Raw genomic sequence first — 20,071 nt, 5'->3', positions numbered from 1 at the left:
TAGAAATAATTTAGTTCATTAACAGATTAAGCAGAAACACATTTAGTAATATTTAATATTCATGTTTTACAAAAGCCTATTAGCAATTCTGATAAAAGATAGCTCAAAAGCCTAGAGCAAACATTATTCCTAATGATGAACCAGAAAAGATATCGTCTATTGCCACTTGTATCTACACTGTACAATAAGAAATGTATTATAAGAGAAAGAAATACAAATTGTTAAGTCTGAAAAGCAAAATTTTCATTATTCGCAGATGCTATAATTGTCCACAGAAGACTGAAAAGACAAATTATTAGAACCAGTAAGAATTTAGAAAGGTTATCAGATCAATATATAAACACCAACTCTATTTCTCTATGCGAGCAGCAATCAGAAAAATGAGGTTTAAAAAAGATACTATTCACAATAGTAACAAAAATATAACGTAAAAAAAGCTTTTCTTTTACTTAAAGACAATGAATTGTATTTAAATCAGTACAGAGAAATACCACATTTATGGATAGAATTAATGTAAGAGAGATATCCATGCCTCACCAAAGATTCCCCATAATCTTTACCACAACCCAACTTGAGAAATCTACAAATTTTATATGGAAGAATAGAAAGCCAAATATATCCAAGACTCTTCTGAAGAACTGGCAGATAGGGGTATGTCCTATCATATTTAGACACCCCTTAGAACAAAGTAAAATATAGGTGCATAAATATAGAACTGACCAATGGAAACGATTAGAGAGCTCAGGAAACATTCGCTTTTATGTGAAAACTGGATATATGACAGCAGTAGTCGTGGATCTTTGAGCTATGAAGGGCTATTTAATAAATGTTGCTGGCAGCAAGAGAAATCAGCAACAAAGTGAAAAGACAACCTGTAGAATGGGAAAAAATATTTACAAACCATAAAGATGATATGGGGTTAGTATCCAAAATACATAAAGAATTTATACAACTCAATAGCAAAAAACCCACAAATGATCCAATTTAAAAATGAACAAAGAACCCGAATAGACATTTTTCCAACGTTTTTTTTTTTTTTTTTATTTTTGGGACAGAGAGAGACAGAGCATGAACGGGGGAGGGGCAGAGAAAGAGGGAGACACAGAATCGGAAACAGGCTCCAGGCTCCGAGCCATCAGCCCAGAGCCTGACGCGGGGCTCGAACTCACGGACCGCGAGATCGTGACCTGGCTGAAGTCGGACGCTTAACCGACTGCGCCACCCAGGCGCCCCTAAACATTTTTCCAAAGAAGATACAGGAATGGCCAACAGGTACATGAAAAGATGCTCAACATCACTAGTCATGAGGGAAGTGCAAATCAAAACCACAACGAGACCTCACCTTACACCTGTTAGAATGGCCATCATAAAAAGGGCAAGAGATAATAAATGATGGCATGGGGGGCGGGGAGGTGCCTGGGTGGCTCAGTCAGCTGAACATCCAACTACTCTTGATTTCGGCTCAGGTCATGATCTCACAGTTCGTGGGATCAAGCCCTACATTGAGCTCTATGCTGATGGCACGGAGCCTGCTTGGGATTCTTTCTCTCTGCCCCTCCCACACGCGCTCTCACTCTCAAAATAAATGGATAAGCTTTAAAAAAAAAAAAAAAGATTAAAAAAATAATAAATGATATAAATGATGGCATGGATTAGGAGAAAAGAGAACTTTTTATGCACTGTTGGTGGGATCATAAATTGCTACAGCCACTATGGAAAACAGTATACAGAATCCTCAAAAAATTAATAGAATTACCATATGATCCAGCAATTCTACTTCTGGGAATATACTCAAAGGAAATAAAAACTCAAAAAGATAATCTGCAGCCCCATGTTAATAGCACCATTATTTATGACAGACAAGACATGGAAACAACCTAGGTGTCCATCGACAGATGAATAAAGAAATTATGGTATAGATACACAATGGAATATTTTCCAGCCACTTAAAAAAAAATGAGGAAAATCTACCATTTGTGACAACATGGATAGACCTTGAAGGTACTCTGCCAAGTGAAATAAGTCAGAAAAAGACGAATACTACATGATCTCATGTAAATGTAGAACCAAAAAACCCATAAAACACAAAAAAACAAAACCCCACCAAACTCAGAAAAAGATATCAGATTTGTGGTTAGCAGATGTGGGGCGGCGGGTGTGTGTGTGTGTGTGTGTGTGTGTGTGTGTGTAACTGGTTAGAGGAAGGTGGTCAAAACGTACAAACTTTCAGTTATAAGATACATAAGTACTAGAGAAGTAATGTACAACATGATGACTACAGTTAACATTGCTGTGTGATACACAGGAAAGTTATTTGAGATCTGAAGAGTTCTCACCACAAGGAGAAAATTGTCTTCTTTTTATTGTATCCATATAAGATGACAGATATTAACTAATAAACCTATTGTGGCAAACATTTCACATATATGTAAATCAAACCATCATGCTATACACCTTAAACTTACAAGGGAATGTATGTCAATTATTTCTCAATAAAATGGGGGAAAAATAGACGGAGGGAGACACATAAATAAATATTGCTGGACAAATCTGTTATCCATGAGAACAAAAAGGAAACTGAATCCTTATTTGATACCATATTCAAAATTAAATTCTAAGATGGCAAAATCATGAAAGGCAAACTTTAAAAACATTTAGAAGAAAACACAGGAAGGATAGGTGTCTGAAACAAGGAACTAATAATGCAAATCATTTTTTTAAAAGTAATCTCGACATCCAGCATGGGGCTCAAACTTACTACCCCGAGACCAACAGCCACAAACTCTACTGACTGAGCCAACCAGACACTCCTAATAAAAGAAATGACAGTAAGTTCAACTCCACTAAGATGAAGAACATTTGTTCATCAAAAGATACCATAAAGTCTAAATGCAATATGGTGTCCAGGATTAGATCCCAGAAAGGAAAAATAACTGGTGGAAATATGATGAAATCCAAATAAAGACTAAATGTTTAGTTAATGACAATGCATCTAATGTTAATTTCTTAGTTTTGACAAATGTACCGTGATAATATAACATGGTAATGATAGAAGAAATTAGGTAAAAAGTACTCTTTGCAATTTTCTGTAAATCTAACATTAATCCAAGTTAGGAATAAGAAAAAAGGTACCATAAAGTGAAAAGAAGAGCCACAAAACCAGGAGGATAAATCTGCAACAAGTAACTGACAAAAAAAATGAGTGTACAAATAGATGAAAAATGTCTACAAAGGAGTAAGAAAGGGGCACCTGGGTGGCTCAGTCGGTTAAGCGTCTGACTTTGGCTCAGGTCATGATCTCACAGTTTGTAAGTTCGAGCCTCATGTCGGGTGCTGACAGCTCAGAGCCTGGAGCCTGCTTCAGATTCTGTGTTTCTCTCTCTCTCTCTGTCTGCCCCCCTCTCCCCTGCCTGCACTCTGTATCTCTCTCTTAAAAATAAATAAACATTAAAAAAAAAAAAAAAGGCAGTAAGAAAAAAGACAACCTGATAGGGAAGTGGGCAATGGACTGAACAAACATTTCATAAGACTCACCATGGGAATCATATATTTATATAAAGATGTTCAATATTATCAGCACCCGGGAAAGCCAACCAAGACCGTATCATATACTTACAAGTTTGGCAAAACTATGATGGTGAAGACAGGGAACTCGCACACACCACTGCTGAACATGTAGTGGGTCCCATCAGTTCAGCAATCAATTTGAAACTATCTTGTGAAACTGAACATTTACATGTCCCAGCATCCAAACATTCCACTTGGAGGTACCTTAGAAAACCTCTCACAAATATATACTAGTAAACATGCAGAAGAATGTTTACTGTAATGCTGTTTGTAATGGTAAAAAAAAGGGAAACTCCAAAGTTCACTTACAGCAGAACAGAGAAAAACTGTGGTATAACACTCACACAACGATACATCCTGTACATACAAGTGATCAAAATCTTTATTTTTTAAGTTTTTTTAAATGTTTATCTATTTTTGAGAGAGAGACAGAGTGTGAGTAGGGGAAGAGCAGAGAGGGAGGGAGACACAGAATCGGAAGCAGGCTCCAGGCTCTGAACCGTCAGCACAGAGCCCGATGTGGGGCTCCAACCCACAAACAGTAAGACCATGACCTGAGCTGAAGATGGACACTCAACCGACCGAGCCACCCGGGGAACTCCCAAAATTTTAAAGCAAGAGAACAGACAACACTCAGAACAGTGGTCACTTCTCTTGCAGGGATGGAAGAGGGGAGCAGCTGGGGTCCCAGGATCGGGATGAACACACTGGTTCCGTCGATGCGGTACTGGTAAAGTTACCGGGTAGAGTCATGGGTTCACTCGCGGTGATTTCGTCATGTTTCAGAACATCATGTTTGAGGTTTTATCTGTCTCAAACGTGACACAATAAATTATCTCTGGTGGTCTGAGGACTAAAAAAAGATACATAAAATGAACAAACACAGCTAAAATGACCATGCAGAGTGCTCGATGTATTATTAGCACCAAGAAAAAAGGGTGGTTTTACGCCTTCAACAAAAATATATGGAATGCTGAGAGCGAAGCATTGGAATACAGAGATGAGTAAAACAGTTTCTTCCCAAAGAAACATCTGTGGCCTGTTTATATACTTAACAAAGCACGTGCTTTGCAGACATCATTTGTTAAGTCTTAACAGTTTATCTTGCCAAAATAAACAGACTGGTAACATATCTTAAGAGGAACTTACGGAACAGCATCCTCTGACCTCTAGTATCTCAAAAGGAAGAAGCGGGACATTTTCTAAAAACTATCTTTGCTGTTCTTTAGTGCATATATAATGCACGCTATCATATTTTAATTATTCGTGTATAAAAAAGTATAAATAAAATGTAAAAGCCTTTCAAGCCTTTTTACTATTGAAAGAGCAATAATCCCTCCTATAAAGCCCTGATATTAGACAAGGCAGAAGATCACACACTGTTAAGAGCCTCTAGTCACTGGATGGTGATTTAAAATAAGAACCCAAAACTTCTAGAGCCTTCTGGTTCCTTTTGGATATCAACACGTAACTCATCAGGCAAAGTGTGAGAAATCTGGTTGATGACAATTGGCAACTAAATCTTTCAGTCTAACCATGGAGAACTGAAACCTGACCAAGTGCTTTTTCATACATAATACCTTGGCCCTGCTCCACGACCACTCTGGCCAACACCCAGCAGCCAAGCCAAGCACGTGCACAGGGATGACGAAGGAGTCCAAGCTAGACTGTCTGTGCTCATGCCCTAAGTATTGTCAGGCCTGGTGCCAGAAAGGCTTTGGAAAGGGGCTTAGAGCTCATGAGACTACTTGACCCCACTTTACTCCATTTGGGGATGGAGGGTGGAGAAGGTAATCAAACTACGATAACAGCACTTACATTTCAACGCCCATATTTAACTTAGAAGGGTACAGAGGAGTGAATGTGCAGCCCGTCAGCCACAGAAAAACTGCTTTTATGACTGGTAACTATGAATATAAAGAAACAGTGGTTAGTTTCATTTACGAAAATGTTACCAAATGTGGCTTTCTAAAAAATATACGTATATGTGAATCTGCTCCCCCTTTAACACTGAATTTCAGAAATTAAAATCTAACATGATTACTTGATTCCAACTACATGACATTCTGGAAAAGGCAAAACTATGGGGGTAGTAGAAGATCAGTGGTTTCTAGGGGTGGGGGAAGGAGGGATGAATAGGTAGAACACGAAGGACTGTTAGAGCCATGAAACTATTCTCTATGATTCTGTAAGACTGAATACACGTCATTACACATTTCTCAACATCCACAAAATACATAACACCAAGAGTGAACTCTAAAGTAAATTACGGACTTTGGGGGATAAGGAGGTGTCAGTCCTGGTTCCTCAACTGGAACAGATGTTTACCACACTGGTGGGGGAGGTTGACAGGAGGGGAGGTTGTGTGCATTTGTAGGGGTGGAGGAGGGTGAAGGATGGGATATGGGAAGTCCGTATTTTCATTCAATTTCACTGAGAATCTAAAACTGTTCTAAAAAAATAATGTATGTGTTTATTCCTAAAATGAGATAGCATAAAAGTGTGTAAGATAACTCTTGTACTGAAAATACATCTCATGCTCGAGTAGTTCTAAATTTTATTGTTACATTGCAAACAACTGCAAATCTACTCCTAGCCACAACAGGATTATGGTTACTGTCAGGTATTCGGTATGATCCATCCCACTAAACTAGATCTTTTTTTCTCTGAACAATAAATAACCAACGTGAGAACTCCACATCTTTTTCATGAAATTGAAAAGTTCTTTCTTTGATCATCAGTATTTTCTTCATATGTAAACGTAAATTACATGAGTTCATAAAAAGAGAAGCGAATGATTCAGACATAAAAAATCCAGTAAGATGGGCACGGACAATTCACTCTCACGTAGAAAATTTTATTTCTAAGGAATAATCTTTAAGAAGTTCCTTAAGCTGATAAGATAAGACTTTGCATTCCATATTTCCAGCCTGAGGCTGCTGCTACTATAATTTCTCTTTCAAGGACCTGGGACTGGAAACAAATTAAACAATCAGAGATTATAGAGGCCAGGAAAAAAGTGCCAGGAACATTGACCAGGAAGTTCACTAGCAGTGTTCGTTTGCAAACATGATAACAAAAAATCATTTTGCAGAAATAACTGATGTGACAAAAATGTGTCTTCAATAAAAGAAGGGGGCAAGAAAACTCGAGATAAATGTAAAGGTTAAAAAAAGGGTTCTATCAATATACCGTTTCTTACTATGGATGGTTGGTATACAGTTGTTCATTTTATTATTCTTTACAACTTTCATACACATATGAATTTTTTTTTTTTTTTTTTTTTTTTTTTTTTTTTTTTTTTTTACTTTATATGAAGTATTTCACACTAAGTTTAAAACATACAGGCATTGGTACAACCTCCCAGGTTCAGTGACAGATCAAATAATACATGCACTGCAGAGGGTAAAACATTAAAAAGAAAGGACATACGAAAGATTAAAGACTGAAAGAGCTGTATTAGTTTATGTTGCTACTCATCTGCTGTAAGTAGATTCTTTTCCTGGGGTACTAGTATTTAAGGCAATTATTGAAAAAAAAAACCCCACAGAATTGTCACAAATGAAGCTTCATGAATTCTATTAAAAATCAGGAAGTCTTTGAATGTTAACTGCAAAAGGAATTCATTCATTCTTTTTTTTTTTTTTTTCCCAGCCAGCCCTAAAGGCACAGAAATAATTTAACTTCAGAATACCTATGCAGCTGACAGTATCCCTGGCTTCTAAAATCCCTCAAGAGGAATTGACTGCAGCTGTTAGAAGAATCCTACAGATAGATCACTGAAAAAAGTCTGCCCCCACAAAACCACCAAGAGCCCAAGCTGCAGTTTGCAGAAAGAGTTTTTAAACATTAAACTCCTCGATCAGTAAGCTTTCTTCCTTTTGGAAACGCATATGAATTTCCAAATTTTAATGCTAAACAATGTATACGCATCAAGCACCGTGACTGGCACATGGCAGGTGTTCGATAAGTATGTATGGAATCGAATTAATCCAGCAATAATCCTAGCAGGCCGACATCGCAGGGACTCGCCTGGCTTACAAGGGGTAGAAGGGCAATCCCTTTTTTCTACCTCACTCTAGCGTTCATTTCTGAACTCCTGGCACATTAGATCTGTTTATGCTTCTAATGCTGTATTATTGTTTTAAACAATACAAAGGATACCAAATGGAGCAATAGTTATGACAGTAAGTAAGCTTTATTCTCAACCATCTACATAGTCTATCTCAAGTGCAAGAATGCTGTAAAACATAAACACTGGATCTGTGCTAGGATTAGCATAGCAAATTGAGAAAACCAGAGGTGACTCATAGACAAGTCAGGAAACACTGCATTGGTAAAATTAGGATCCAACCAGGATTCAATGCAACAATGCAATTATTTTGTAAAGACTTCTTTTAATAAGAATCTTTATTGAAGATGTAATTGTAGCCAATTTTCTCCCAAATGTCCTAACAGAGGAAAAGCTACTGTTAGTATTAAAAAGAAGTGTACCGTCCTTTAAATGTGCAAGGTTTAATGCACCTCATCTAATTCTCTCTCTTAACCATTTCAAGCAGATGAAATGAATGCGCATAACAGAAGCTGGACAGCTGTCTCGCTCTCAACAGTATCACCAATTTATTCATTTATTCTTTCCCGGCCATCAGGGCCCCTGTGTGGGGGGCTGGGATGGCTTTCCAAGTGGCCCCATCCTCTTGTGAGGTTAGGGGAGAGGCTGACTACGTCCGAATATTGTACTGGCCTCACCATGCCCTCCTCCCCTCCCCCAAAAAGTGAATAATAGCTTTCTCTCTTATCACGGAAACAGTCCCGAATTCATGCTTCCTGCTTCCAACTTACAACGTGGCTTCCGTGTACTCCTTTTCACTGCATCTCCTCCCCACAAAGTAACTGTCCACTGGGCAGGGAAACCAGATTTTGAATGAAGAATGTTGAATTCTACCACATTACACTCTGTACCGAACTTCCTACAACTTTATCAAGTATCTTTTTCTTCACTGCTTTGTCCCACACGTCTTGAGATTAGGCCACAGATGTACCGAAAGGTTTTTCTCTGCCAGGTTTACCTACCACCACCTCCTTTACATACCCACCCTCACACACCTGTGCACAGCCAGACACCCATACATTTCACGTGCACTTCACGGTTTAAGCATCGTGCCTGGAAGCTCTGCTCAATTAACTCAGCAAGTTCTGCGGCTCCAGTGATGAACCCACTGGAGGCTGAACTTCAGGTTTTCTGCTGACAAAAGAAACCAACCGAGTACAAACCGAGCATAGAGTTCAAGTCATAGAGTTCGATTTCACTGAACTGATTCCAATGGATGTACCAGTATTATTAACATTTGATGAAACAATCGATATGATATCAACAACTACTGTGTTCGAATTTTAATTTTAAAGGCAACGGTTCCACGTCTATAGTCCTTCTCACCTCTTCAGTACGGCAATAGACAATAATTTGATTTCTGGGGTGCAGTGAAAAAATTCTTGGCCTCAGGAAGCCTCAAGTAATACCAGGAAATTTTAACGGCCAACAGAACAACTTGGCTGAAGACTGGAATTACTCTTTTTGAGCACAGACTTTCGGTTTACTTGCCAGTTGAGGAGCATAAATAACTGTCTTCACACACAGGCTAAAGCCACCAAGTAAGGACATACTTCATGAAATGCACATTAGTATCAAGAATTTTTCCTCCCACGTATATATATTTTTTTCTCGCTGCAGCCACATAGTCACCACCAGAGACACAAATTTCAAAAAAAGGAGACAATCTATATGTATTCCTAAGTAAGCATAGTTCTGAAAAAATGTTCTCACAATGAGACAAAAGTGTATATGCTGAATCTGTTTTCCTACTGGGGAAAAACCTCCTTCACTATTAGAGAAAAGCAGAACATTTCACAAAATTAAACTTATGAAGAAAAGTAATATTAAAACTATTATAGCCTGCACAAAACAACAAAACTCAAAAACTTGTCTTACTTGGTAAGACAGTGTTCACAATATAGGTTCTCAATAAATGCTATTATTATGAAGGTTCATTTTTATCATTATTATTCCACATTTTAATGTGCATACCGTACAGGAACTTTCATATTGTTAACCCACCCCATAGAACATTAGAAGAAATAATTATCCTACCTATGTCAACATGCTTAAAAAAGGTTAAGCAATTCGTCCAAGATTCTGTAGTTTATAATTACTTGGCTCATGACTATACAGTCTCCTTTCAAAGTTCATGACCTTTCTTTCTGAATCACTGACTCTCAAAGCAGTTCTTTTTGTCTCAGTTTTTCTACTTTTACTTAAAAGATCATTTACTTATGTATTTTTCCACCTGAGGTCAACGACTATGTATTAGGGACCAGTACTCCAATCACCGGGTACCTAAGGAAACAAAAATGATGTGACCCGCGTCCCAGAACTTCCACTCTGGTTTGGCGAGATTTGTTCGCGTAGTTTGGTATTAGCTGCACATTCCCCAGCCTCCCCTCCCCCAGCACACACAAGATACATGAAAACCGCACGAGGCTGAGATGACATTTAGGAGGATTTGTTTAGTCTTCTGGCAACTCATCGTGCAGGGGCCTCCCTTTCGGCTGCCCCCCAGCTTCACCGAACCTCGCCTACCTGGCTGCTCCGAGCAATACCAAGCTTCGGACCAATCTTCCCCCTCTGCCTTTTGAAACAGGTAACCAATTCTTTTAAAACCATTTTTAAATGTCATAAGCAGATCAATTAGAAGAACTTAAAAAAGAACACTTCTGCAGCACACCTTCTTGTGAAACAAGCACAAATACGCCTACTCTGAACGAGTATCTACACTTGCCGCTTTCTAAAATTTCTCGACCAACCTTGACAGAAACATTGTTTTCCAAGTTGTCAGTCTCCTGGTCAAAATAAATGAATTCTAAACTTAAAATCTGCAAAACAAGAATGATATATATCTTCTAGCAATTCTTCTATAAAATGTTTAGAAACTTCCTTAACCCACAAACAGAAACTAAAATACAGCTATGTTTCTAAATATGTGATCAACATACTGTTTCATCTACCTGGTTTAGAAGAGAAAACACACCAAGGGGGAGAAAGCACAATGAGACCATGTTAAATGAAACCTGAGTTGATTCAGAATTTGTAACAACCTGAAAGGGTTTTGAATAAAGCTTAAATACTTAAAATTGACCTATATTTCCATGCATAGAACATAATTTTTCCTCCTGAGAAGTTCAAATCTCACATACAATGCCTTTAAACTTCTACTCCTCTACTAACTACACTTTTTCAAACACACAAATATCTGCCGGACCTGGTTCCTTTCCACATCAAACCGCTGAAGTGTCCGAGTACATAAATCATTCCCGAGTTCTGTCTTCTGAACACCCCTAAAGGGATATGAAAATGCACAGACATTGCCACACCCCCAACAAAACACAGGATTTTGTGTCTAATACCAATTCTAACAGGTACTGACAAATATTCTTTTTACTCTTACAGTCTTTGAAAGAAATTCACATATTGATCCATAAAAAGAAAAATTCATTTCAACAATTTAAGAACCACTATGGAGGAAAAAATTATTTCCCATGATTAATGTAGTTATTCACGGTAACTTACAAACACAGCTGTGTCGTCAAGGAGTTTTAGTACATGTTTCCTAAATTAAGTTTTATATCTGGAAAATATACATTTGAAAACTTGTACCAAAAAACAGCTTTCGTACTGTTACTGGTCTTAATTTAATGAAAATTACGTGCCACCAAGATACACCATTAAACCAAAAAAATTAAAAGAGCACACAGCCTAATCAAAACCAGCGTGGTTACAATCAAGTGAACCAAATTTTATCTACATAATTTCCAGATAAGTCCAAAATTTTTAAATTCTCAAAACAATATAAAATTATAATCACAACCACACTACAATGTTAGCAGCGCCCTTTAAAGTTTTCACCGTTAAAATGGGGTTTCAACACAATCCTTAATACAAACGTTTCATTCCATTTCCTATATTCAGACACTAAATTATCTCAAAGTTAAAATCTTGACACCAACAAATTTAATCTACAAAAGTGATTTTAATCCACAGAAATTTTTAAAGTAACATTTCTAAACACAGATTGCCAAATAATTTTCACATGTAAACAAAAATGCAATTTTAACAATAGCTAGCATTTGCTTAATTACTTGTCTCGAGAAATGTTGCAGAGGCATTGCAAATTTCCTTGTAAAAAACAGACACAATTTATTTTAAAACAGTCACTCACCACTTCTTCCAATGCAGCACTTCGCCCAAAAGAACAAGTGAGGTGTGTGAGACAGTTAACAAAGGACGAGAAAAGTTCATTTGGAATGGCAGTTAAAACATTTCGAGGGAACACAGTTATCAGGTTGCTGATAATGCTGGAGATTCCCACAGCTTCGGAATCTTCTATTTCAATTCTACAAATCAAGTAATGAGTATTGTTAAGTGGCAGAAGAAAAGTCCCAAAAACTCATCTCCAAACATGCAAATATTATCACCTATTTGTTTTTCAAGGCATGTCTCTGTGTATTAATTTCAAATTACCCGCATAACTACACTTTAAAATATAAACAGGGAAAACCACTAGTTTCTTTTTCTCCTCTACTGTTAAACATAAAGAAAAAACTGAAAGCTCTTTTTTCAGTTATAAAGGGCAAGTATACCTACCCATTGATAGTATTCAGTAATCCCTCAATGAAGTGTGCTAGATAATCAACTTGTGAGCCTTCATCGGGGAAGATGGGTCCATGAAGAGAAGCTAACTGGGCAAGGCACTGAAGAGAATCTTGTGCCATATCTGAATCTTCTCTGATTTTTCGATGTACCTGTTAGAAAGAATTACTAATCCGTAAAAATAAATTCTTCTTTTGTAAGGGTCACGTGTCTATCATGCCGAATGAGGTAAGAGAAAAATTCACTGTAGCTAGTTATTTCTAGAAAATTAATTCCTGAACCTAACTGAATTTGAAAATTGCCCCTCAGTCCACTTTACATTACAGGCCATGATTTTTTAAACACATCGAGTAATTTTTAACTGAGGGCTACCTACATTTTGAAAATTGAACTGTCTCCAGGATGTTATGACAAAGAGAGAAACAGATGCCAGCCAGTCAGACATACTGCCTTCTTCTAAAAACAGCAACGACGACAGTCATCCGTATTATGCTAACTATGCCTAGCTACAGCTTCTTGCTAAAGTTAGCAGACAAGTTCAATCAGGAGTATATAGATGCTGCTTTAGTAGAAGTAAACAGTCGTACACTTAGAAAAGCAATTTACCTTTCCAGCACCACTCACTCACTCACTCAACTAGCACAGAAGCACACTCTTGCATTAACTCTGCCATTGCCACAATTTGTCTGAATCTCATTTTATCCTGTACACGCTGCTATGAGTAAGGGCTAAAGATTTTTTTAATTTTACTTAGTCCACTTTAAGCCTCATCTAGATTTTCTATCAGTGATGCAACACTGATGTGAAACACCTCGTACACAGTATTCTGTTTGAAGGAAATCAATTACTGCTCCCTAACTTTACACTGTTCGTAATATTCTCAGATTTTAAAGACGTTTCATTGCTTAAATCTGACACAACTAATCATAATTAAGGAAAATACACTTAGTAAAGAAATTACAGGGGCATCCGGGTGGCTCAGTCGGCCGAGCGGTTGACTCTTCTTGGTCATGATCTCAGTTCCTGAGATCGAGCCCTGCGTCGGGGCTCTATGCTGACAGCAGGGAGCCCGTTTGGGATTCTCTCTCTCTCTCTCTCTCTCTCTCTCTCTCTCTCCCCCTCTCTCTCTCTCCCTCTCTGCGCCCCTCCCTCGCTCGTGTGTGCTCTCGCTCTCTCTCAAAAATAAGTAAACTTGGGGGAAAAAAAAGAACTTATAGGTATTTTTGATCTTAATCCACCAACCACATTGATGGCAACCATCTTCTATTTTCCACAAGCATTTGACTTCTCCAGCCCTTCTTTTCTTACACAAATTTCTTTGCTTTCTGAATGTGTCACAAAATTTTAAACACTTGTGCTCTATTTGTTTCAAGTTACGTTCACTTCGACTCTGCAAATCATTTATAAATTACTTGCAGTTAGAATATTTCTTATAAATATTCACAGGTACACTTTTGGTACCCAGGTACACAGCGAACAGGTAATAAACCCTTATTCACTGATCGATTTCATTACTCTTTAAACCTTGAACTTCTTAAGGCTTTAAGATATTTAAAATACTAAAGAGTTACAAAGTTAATTGAGACGCTTGAAATACACCACCCTCTTCGGTCTCCAACAGGGGCTGGAAAACCACAGCCGATGGCCGAATCTGGCCTCCTGCTCATGTTTGTATGGCCTGCAGAATGGTTTCTACATATTTATATGGTTGGGAAAAACAAAACCAAAGAATAACAAAATCTCAAGACACAGGACAATTAAACAAAATTCACATTTTGATGGCTGTTACAAAAGTTTTGCAGGAACACTGCCCCGCTTGTTTGTTTAGGTATCAGCTATGCTGCTTCTGCACTACAAAGGGCTTCTGTACTACAAAGGCAGAGCTGAACAGCTGCCTCAGAGAACAGGTGACCAGCAAAGCCTAATGTTTACTACCTGGCCTTTACAGAAAAAGTCTGCCAATCCCTGGTCTAGAATAACACAAATGTCTCCCAAAATATGTTCTATTACATTTTAAGTTTTATATAGTAAAAGTATAATGCGCAAATTCATAGAATCTACATTGTCCAGTTCATGAACTTTTGAACACAACTCATTTTTAAGTTCCTTATCTGAAAAGTATAACTAAATTTCATCATGCTGTTTAACCTAATCAACATTGAAGCATGTTATCCAGGGGGTACGTTCAACCAATGGATCCAATGCAATCTGGGACAATAGAGGGTTTCTTTTCTACCAACAGAGAGCCAAATGGTTATTCATTACTGGTCCAGAAGTGAGGAATCAAAAGAAATGATGAGTGAAATGGCTAATCTGATTATGTAATACAATAAAATAAAAATAAAATACTACCGCAGAGCCTGCATGTCCTGTTCAAACTTAATTTATGTTCTCTGAAATGTGAACCATATAAAACTCATGATCCATAATGATTAGTTCTTGCGTAATACAGTAGACTCCTGCCCTTCTTCCAATGTCAGCCTTACAAAGGAGTTCTTCCGCAACGGAACCATGTGACGAGTTAAAAACTGAATTCATCACCTGAGTAGGGAAAGCAGAGGGCTAAGGAAACGCAAAGTCTAACAGAACACCCACAGAGGTGAATGGTGAAGCAAGACAAGAATAAACAGAAGCAAGTCAGTAAGATGATAAATTCTACTGGAACATGCTGAATCTGAGATGTCTGTAGGCCTTCCAAATTAAAACATCCAGTAAGCACTTGGATTATAAGGCTCTGGAACTTTGGAGCAGCCTGTGCTGAATATAGATTTAGGAGTCATCGGTGCAGACGTGGCACTTGAAGTCCTACGTGTGGAAGAGATAGTCCGAGGAGAGCGTATACGGTCGGCAGGGTCGAGAACTGACACAGAACACTAGCAGTTTGGCAATGAGCAGAGAAAAACAGAGAGCACAAATGAGGTCAAGAAGGATCAGCCAAGAAGGCAGGAGGAAAAACTAACGAGAGTGGTTTTTCCAATACCTCGTGGAAGAAAGAGAAACTGAGACATCTGTAAGCTTCCGAGGGGCAGAATGTCACCTCGAGTGTTTCTCGATTCAGATGTGACCAACATACTTAAAGTTTTAATTCCGTTCAATAGTGTATTTATGTCTATATACTCAAATCTAGAGAAATGAGGATAACCAACGGAACACTGCTTTCTATTCGGTAACGAACTCACGATTGAAAAGAAGTTTAACAAAACCCGAACGAAATAAAAAGATTAGCCCCACTGTCCTCTCTGTAACAATTTACAAACTCAAGTTGCTTATCAGCTCCTCAAACGAAAGTACCAGGCCCCAGACGCAAAACTGCTAAGACGACCATGCAAAAAGGGTTAACTTTCAGGCTGAGAAGCCATCTGCGTGTGGCGGTTCACAGCTGACAGGAACAGCTGTCTGCTTTGTCTAGACAGCTGCTCGGATTCAGGGTAGCTGTTTCCAGTACCGCCAGCAAGTTTTGCACCTTTTCAAAAACTGCTGGAATGGGCTCTTCTTTCAGTCAAACGAAGAACACAAAGAAGTGAACTCGGATACGTATCGAGACAATTTCTGTCAGATATGGCAGGCGCCAGAACCTGTTAATTTAGTTACAACTGCCTCTTTGATGCTGAGATGCTTTCGGTCACCATCGTTCCGACTTACAGAATATACTGCAAGGTAATGAAGTCTCAGCATTTCTACAGAAAACATTTTTATGTATACAACCATGGTCGAACAACCTTATTCTAGGTATTTTAAAATACGTACCATACAACGACAATATTTTACATGGTTGAACCGAGAAGGGAAGGCAGTTGTAAGGATAGTAAATAATATTTTTCAAACAAATAAAAAGGTGAGAAACTAAAATGGTTGGGATTAAAACAGCTCCCATTTTTTTCTTCTTAACTGGTCTTTATTGGACTTCTGCCCCAGTCATTACATCTAACTTGTGGGCTTAGGCTATTGACAGCAAATCAACATCCCTCTCCCCTCCACACACATACATTTCTTTCACCAGCCTTTGACTATTACAGTGGGGACCCTCATGAACAAACATGGGAACGTACAGCCTACTTCTTTTTTAAAATTTTTTGATAGAGACAGAGCGTGAGTACGGGAAGGGCAGAGGAAGGGGGAGACACAGAATCCGAAGCAGGCTCCAGGCTCCGAGCTGTCAGCACAGAGCCCGACGCGGGGCTCGAACTCAGGAACCGCGAGATCGTGACCTGAGCCCAAGTCAGACGCTTAAGACTGAGCCACCCAGGTGCCCCGAGCCTACTTCTTTCTAGCAAACAATAAACAAGACCATGTGAAGTTATAATCGAAATAAATTGCTATTCAAAAACACTACCTTGACCCATGACTGATAAATGAGCACATAAAGTACCCTCTACTCTGTTATGGCAGTTCTTCAAGTGTCGTCCAGGGATCCTGACACATTGCTAAGACCATGTCGGGTTGTGTGTAAGGGCAAAACCGTTTCCACACTGGTACTAACACACTGTCACACATGTATACAGTGGAGTTTCCTCCAGGTTACTTGACCTGTAATATTACAACCAGCTGGATGTAGAAGCAGATCTGAGAATCAGTCTTCAGTTAAGCATGACATTAGAGTTTTACGAGAATATAAAACAATGCCACTCTTCAGTAAACTTTTCTTTTTCCAAAAATACAGCTATCTGTTCATTAAAATGTTATTTACGTTAATATGTAAGGGTTTGGGTACTATTTTTTTTTCTAAGATTTTAAGTAATCTCCCCACCCAACAGGGGGCCTGAACCCACAATCCTGAGATCAAGAATCACATGCTCCACTGACTGAGCCAGCCACATGCCCCTCCCAATGCTACTTTTACATGAATCAACAAATTATTTTTTAAAGTTTTTCGTTTGAAATTTTAATGTGGTAAATATTAGTAGTTGTATCCCCATAAACAAAAGCTCTTCGGGGTCTTCAATAATTTTTAAGAATGTAAAGGGCTTCTGAGATCAAAAAGTCTGAGAATATCAGCTCCAAGATATTCATACTTCTATAACACTTTTATAAATTACCAAGAACATTCCTCTGTAATTTGTTTAAGCAGATGTATTGATTAGGAGAGAAGGGTTTAAAGGAGAAAAGCAACCTGTCCTGTTTTACTGAGGACACACACAGAAGCATGTACTCTTTTCAGTGGCACTCTTCCTTGGCCTTCACCACCAGAAATGAAAAGCAAGACTTACTGTGAAAAACAGCTCCATAACTCTGCTATCCAGAAGAGTCTCCCGCCAGGACTCTGTTGGCTTTAACAGCACATTTTGTGAAGATTCAAACATAGCTATATAATGTCTGCCCAGTTATCTGGTGTCAAGGTCAACAACAATAACATTCTTACTTTGTCTAAAGTATAAGTATATCCTAAATATAACAGGAGCCATCCAGAAAGAATGTAATGGAAACGGTTTAAGCCTCTTCACATATGCTACATAATTCATGCATGAAGCTTAGGAATAAAAGGCATTAAGTGCTTAAAAAAAAGAAAGAACTCTACAGGAATATAAGGCAACAGTTTCATCAGAATTACATGTCATGCTGCAGGGACATAAAAACTTCGATGATCAGAGGTGCCAATGGTGGCAACAGAAGAAAAACATGCGTGGAAAACAGATGTCAAAACACGAGCAAAAAAGGAAAATCAGTTTCTGCGTATTTATCCCAGCATTTCCCCCCAATATCTTAAAACAGCTCAAACCACATATACAAAATGAGTCTCACAACAGACTACTTGGAAAAACAGCATTTCCACAAGAAATATATTATCTGGGAAACGAAAAAAGAACAAGAATATATAGCATACTGAAGCAGAAAAACTCCCACATATTAGATCATGCAAACACCACTTCCAGACAAATACCTAGTTTACAGACAACTCTCCAGGTGCTCATTTACAATTCCCACAGACTAAAAAGCCACTTTGCTGGTGCTCAAGTGTTTCAACATCAAACGTACCCCGAACGTAATAGCATCTTCGCCATATAGAAGTTAACCAGTAACCATCACATGTTTCTAAGTGTGCATGAACATAATTCACTCAACGACACTGATGTAGAAACTGAGGTTTTAAGGAAAGGGAGAGCTGTCTGGGCATAAACACGGTAGTTATGTCACTGCACTGGCAACAAACGTCCAGCTAAGTACATCAACTAAGGCGACATTTGCATCACTCAATGAGAAATTTCACCAACAGTTATCCAAAACTGCAGCTTCCAAAAATCAGACACAAGTTCAAATGCTGTATTTTCATTAAAGCCCAAATCATTAACAGAGAATATTAAAAGACCATGATAATGCTGTGGAAACTATTTTATAAGAGATTATTACTTAACTCTCTTTTGAAATATCTAATATTTTGTCTCTGTAGAGCAAGGGGGAAACGGTGAACTGTTTCAGAAGTCTGCTTGCTTGTTTCTGAAAAAATATTTCTGCTCCAAAAACGTTCTGCAACTCCATCTGACTGATGAATAAAAGTGAAACTCAAGTCGGAGTCACTTAAATTTCACTTTTCTCTTCCTTCATCTGCCACCTTGTGGAGGTGCAGGGAACGGGTTGGAAGCCACAAGAAAGACTGTTAGAACTGGGAATGGAGTAAGCCTGGGTTTTGAAAAGACGAAAAAAAAAAAATCAGCCCACAAATGCTAAGCTTTTAGTGAGTCAATAGTTATTAAAATGATTTCACTTTCTCACCAGGCACCTATTGGTCTCACGTTATTCACAGTGTGTTGTGCACTCAGGATATGCGGACTGAATACTACGTATTTTATTTAACATGTCTGAAAACAAAGGCTTGATTATCTTTCAGAGAAACAAAATGAAATATTCATGGATGAAACCACATAATGTCCAGGATTTGCTTCACAATTACCTAAGGACGGAAGAGTACAGATGAAACAAGGATTTAAAGCCGTTGAAGCTGGATATTTATTTTTGTACATCTTTGAAATTTTCCACAATAAAAGGCTGGTGCATAAAAAAAGGAGGAGGCTTGAGCATAGGAAATAAAGTACCCGAGTAAGGCAATAAATTCTTTGCGCTTCATAAAACCGATTTCACTTCATCTGTTCCAGTTTTATTCCCCTTAAATTTCAATGTCCCGTTTTATTAATAAAAAGGTAATGATTTTTATATATACTGTTCATTAATGGAAAATGTTTACTACTTATGCTAAGTGCTATGTTGAGCAGAGATGCATAAAGAAAATCATGACAATCCAGTTCCAATTTTTTAGGAGTTTGCAATCTTACATTAAAATGGTAACAAATTGTTATTTTGTTGAATATCCAGATCTAACAAACTAAATACACGTGTATAATTTTACTAAATATTTTCACGGAGAAAAATAACAATTTATTAATACTTTATATGCTTACATAAGGTATAGATTTCTTTTTAAGTTGGGGGATATGAGACACATTCACATAACCATAGTAAAGTGGTTAGTCTCAAAGGAGACCATTTGCCCATTTTCTTGTCAATACAGCCACCCAGGCAGCCAGCAAACGCAAGCTGCTCTAAGAAAGCCAAATACTTCAGGTGCCGGTCAACTGCCAGAGAAAGTTAAAATCTATAACCCCGAAGAACGCTACACACACAGTTTAAGCACAGAGGGAGAATACTGGGAGAAGTAAAGGGAGCAATACTTACGGAGTTTGCTAGTCTTGGAAACAAGGCAAATCTCATTCCAAGAGAGTAAAGAATCTCCCATATCCTAACTAGGCCAGTTCTAGTCGACAAGGGGTTGGCCACTGTTCTTCAGTGAGTGGAAGGTGAAAACTTCAA

At 38.2% G+C, this 20,071-nt stretch overlaps 1 protein-coding gene across 5 annotated transcripts in view; it reads right to left on the bottom strand.

The window, feature by feature from the left end:
* Positions 1 to 20,071, bottom strand: part of XPO4 (exportin 4) — a 119,561-nt gene that overhangs the window by 30,257 nt on the left and 69,233 nt on the right. For 4 of the 5 annotated variants that reach the window (XM_019448004.2, XM_019448008.2, XM_019448007.2 and 1 more), the window contains 3 exons: positions 17,479 to 17,591; positions 12,266 to 12,423; positions 11,841 to 12,015 (listed from right to left, as the gene is read on the bottom strand). In XM_019448004.2, coding sequence (XP_019303549.2) covers positions 11,841 to 12,015; positions 12,266 to 12,423; positions 17,479 to 17,591 — 446 coding nt within the window. The remainder of the gene's footprint in view (positions 1 to 11,840; positions 12,016 to 12,265; positions 12,424 to 17,478; positions 17,592 to 20,071) is intronic. The other variant, XM_019448005.2, reaches the window with a different exon arrangement.

This window comes from Panthera pardus, unplaced genomic scaffold, assembly GCF_024362965.1.
Source record: "Panthera pardus isolate Hobbes unplaced genomic scaffold, ASM2436296v1 HiC_scaffold_1, whole genome shotgun sequence".
NCBI classification, from domain to species: Eukaryota; Metazoa; Chordata; class Mammalia; order Carnivora; family Felidae; genus Panthera; species Panthera pardus.
Note: the sequence above shows the minus strand (reverse complement) of the source record. Positions and strands in the feature narration are given on the sequence as shown.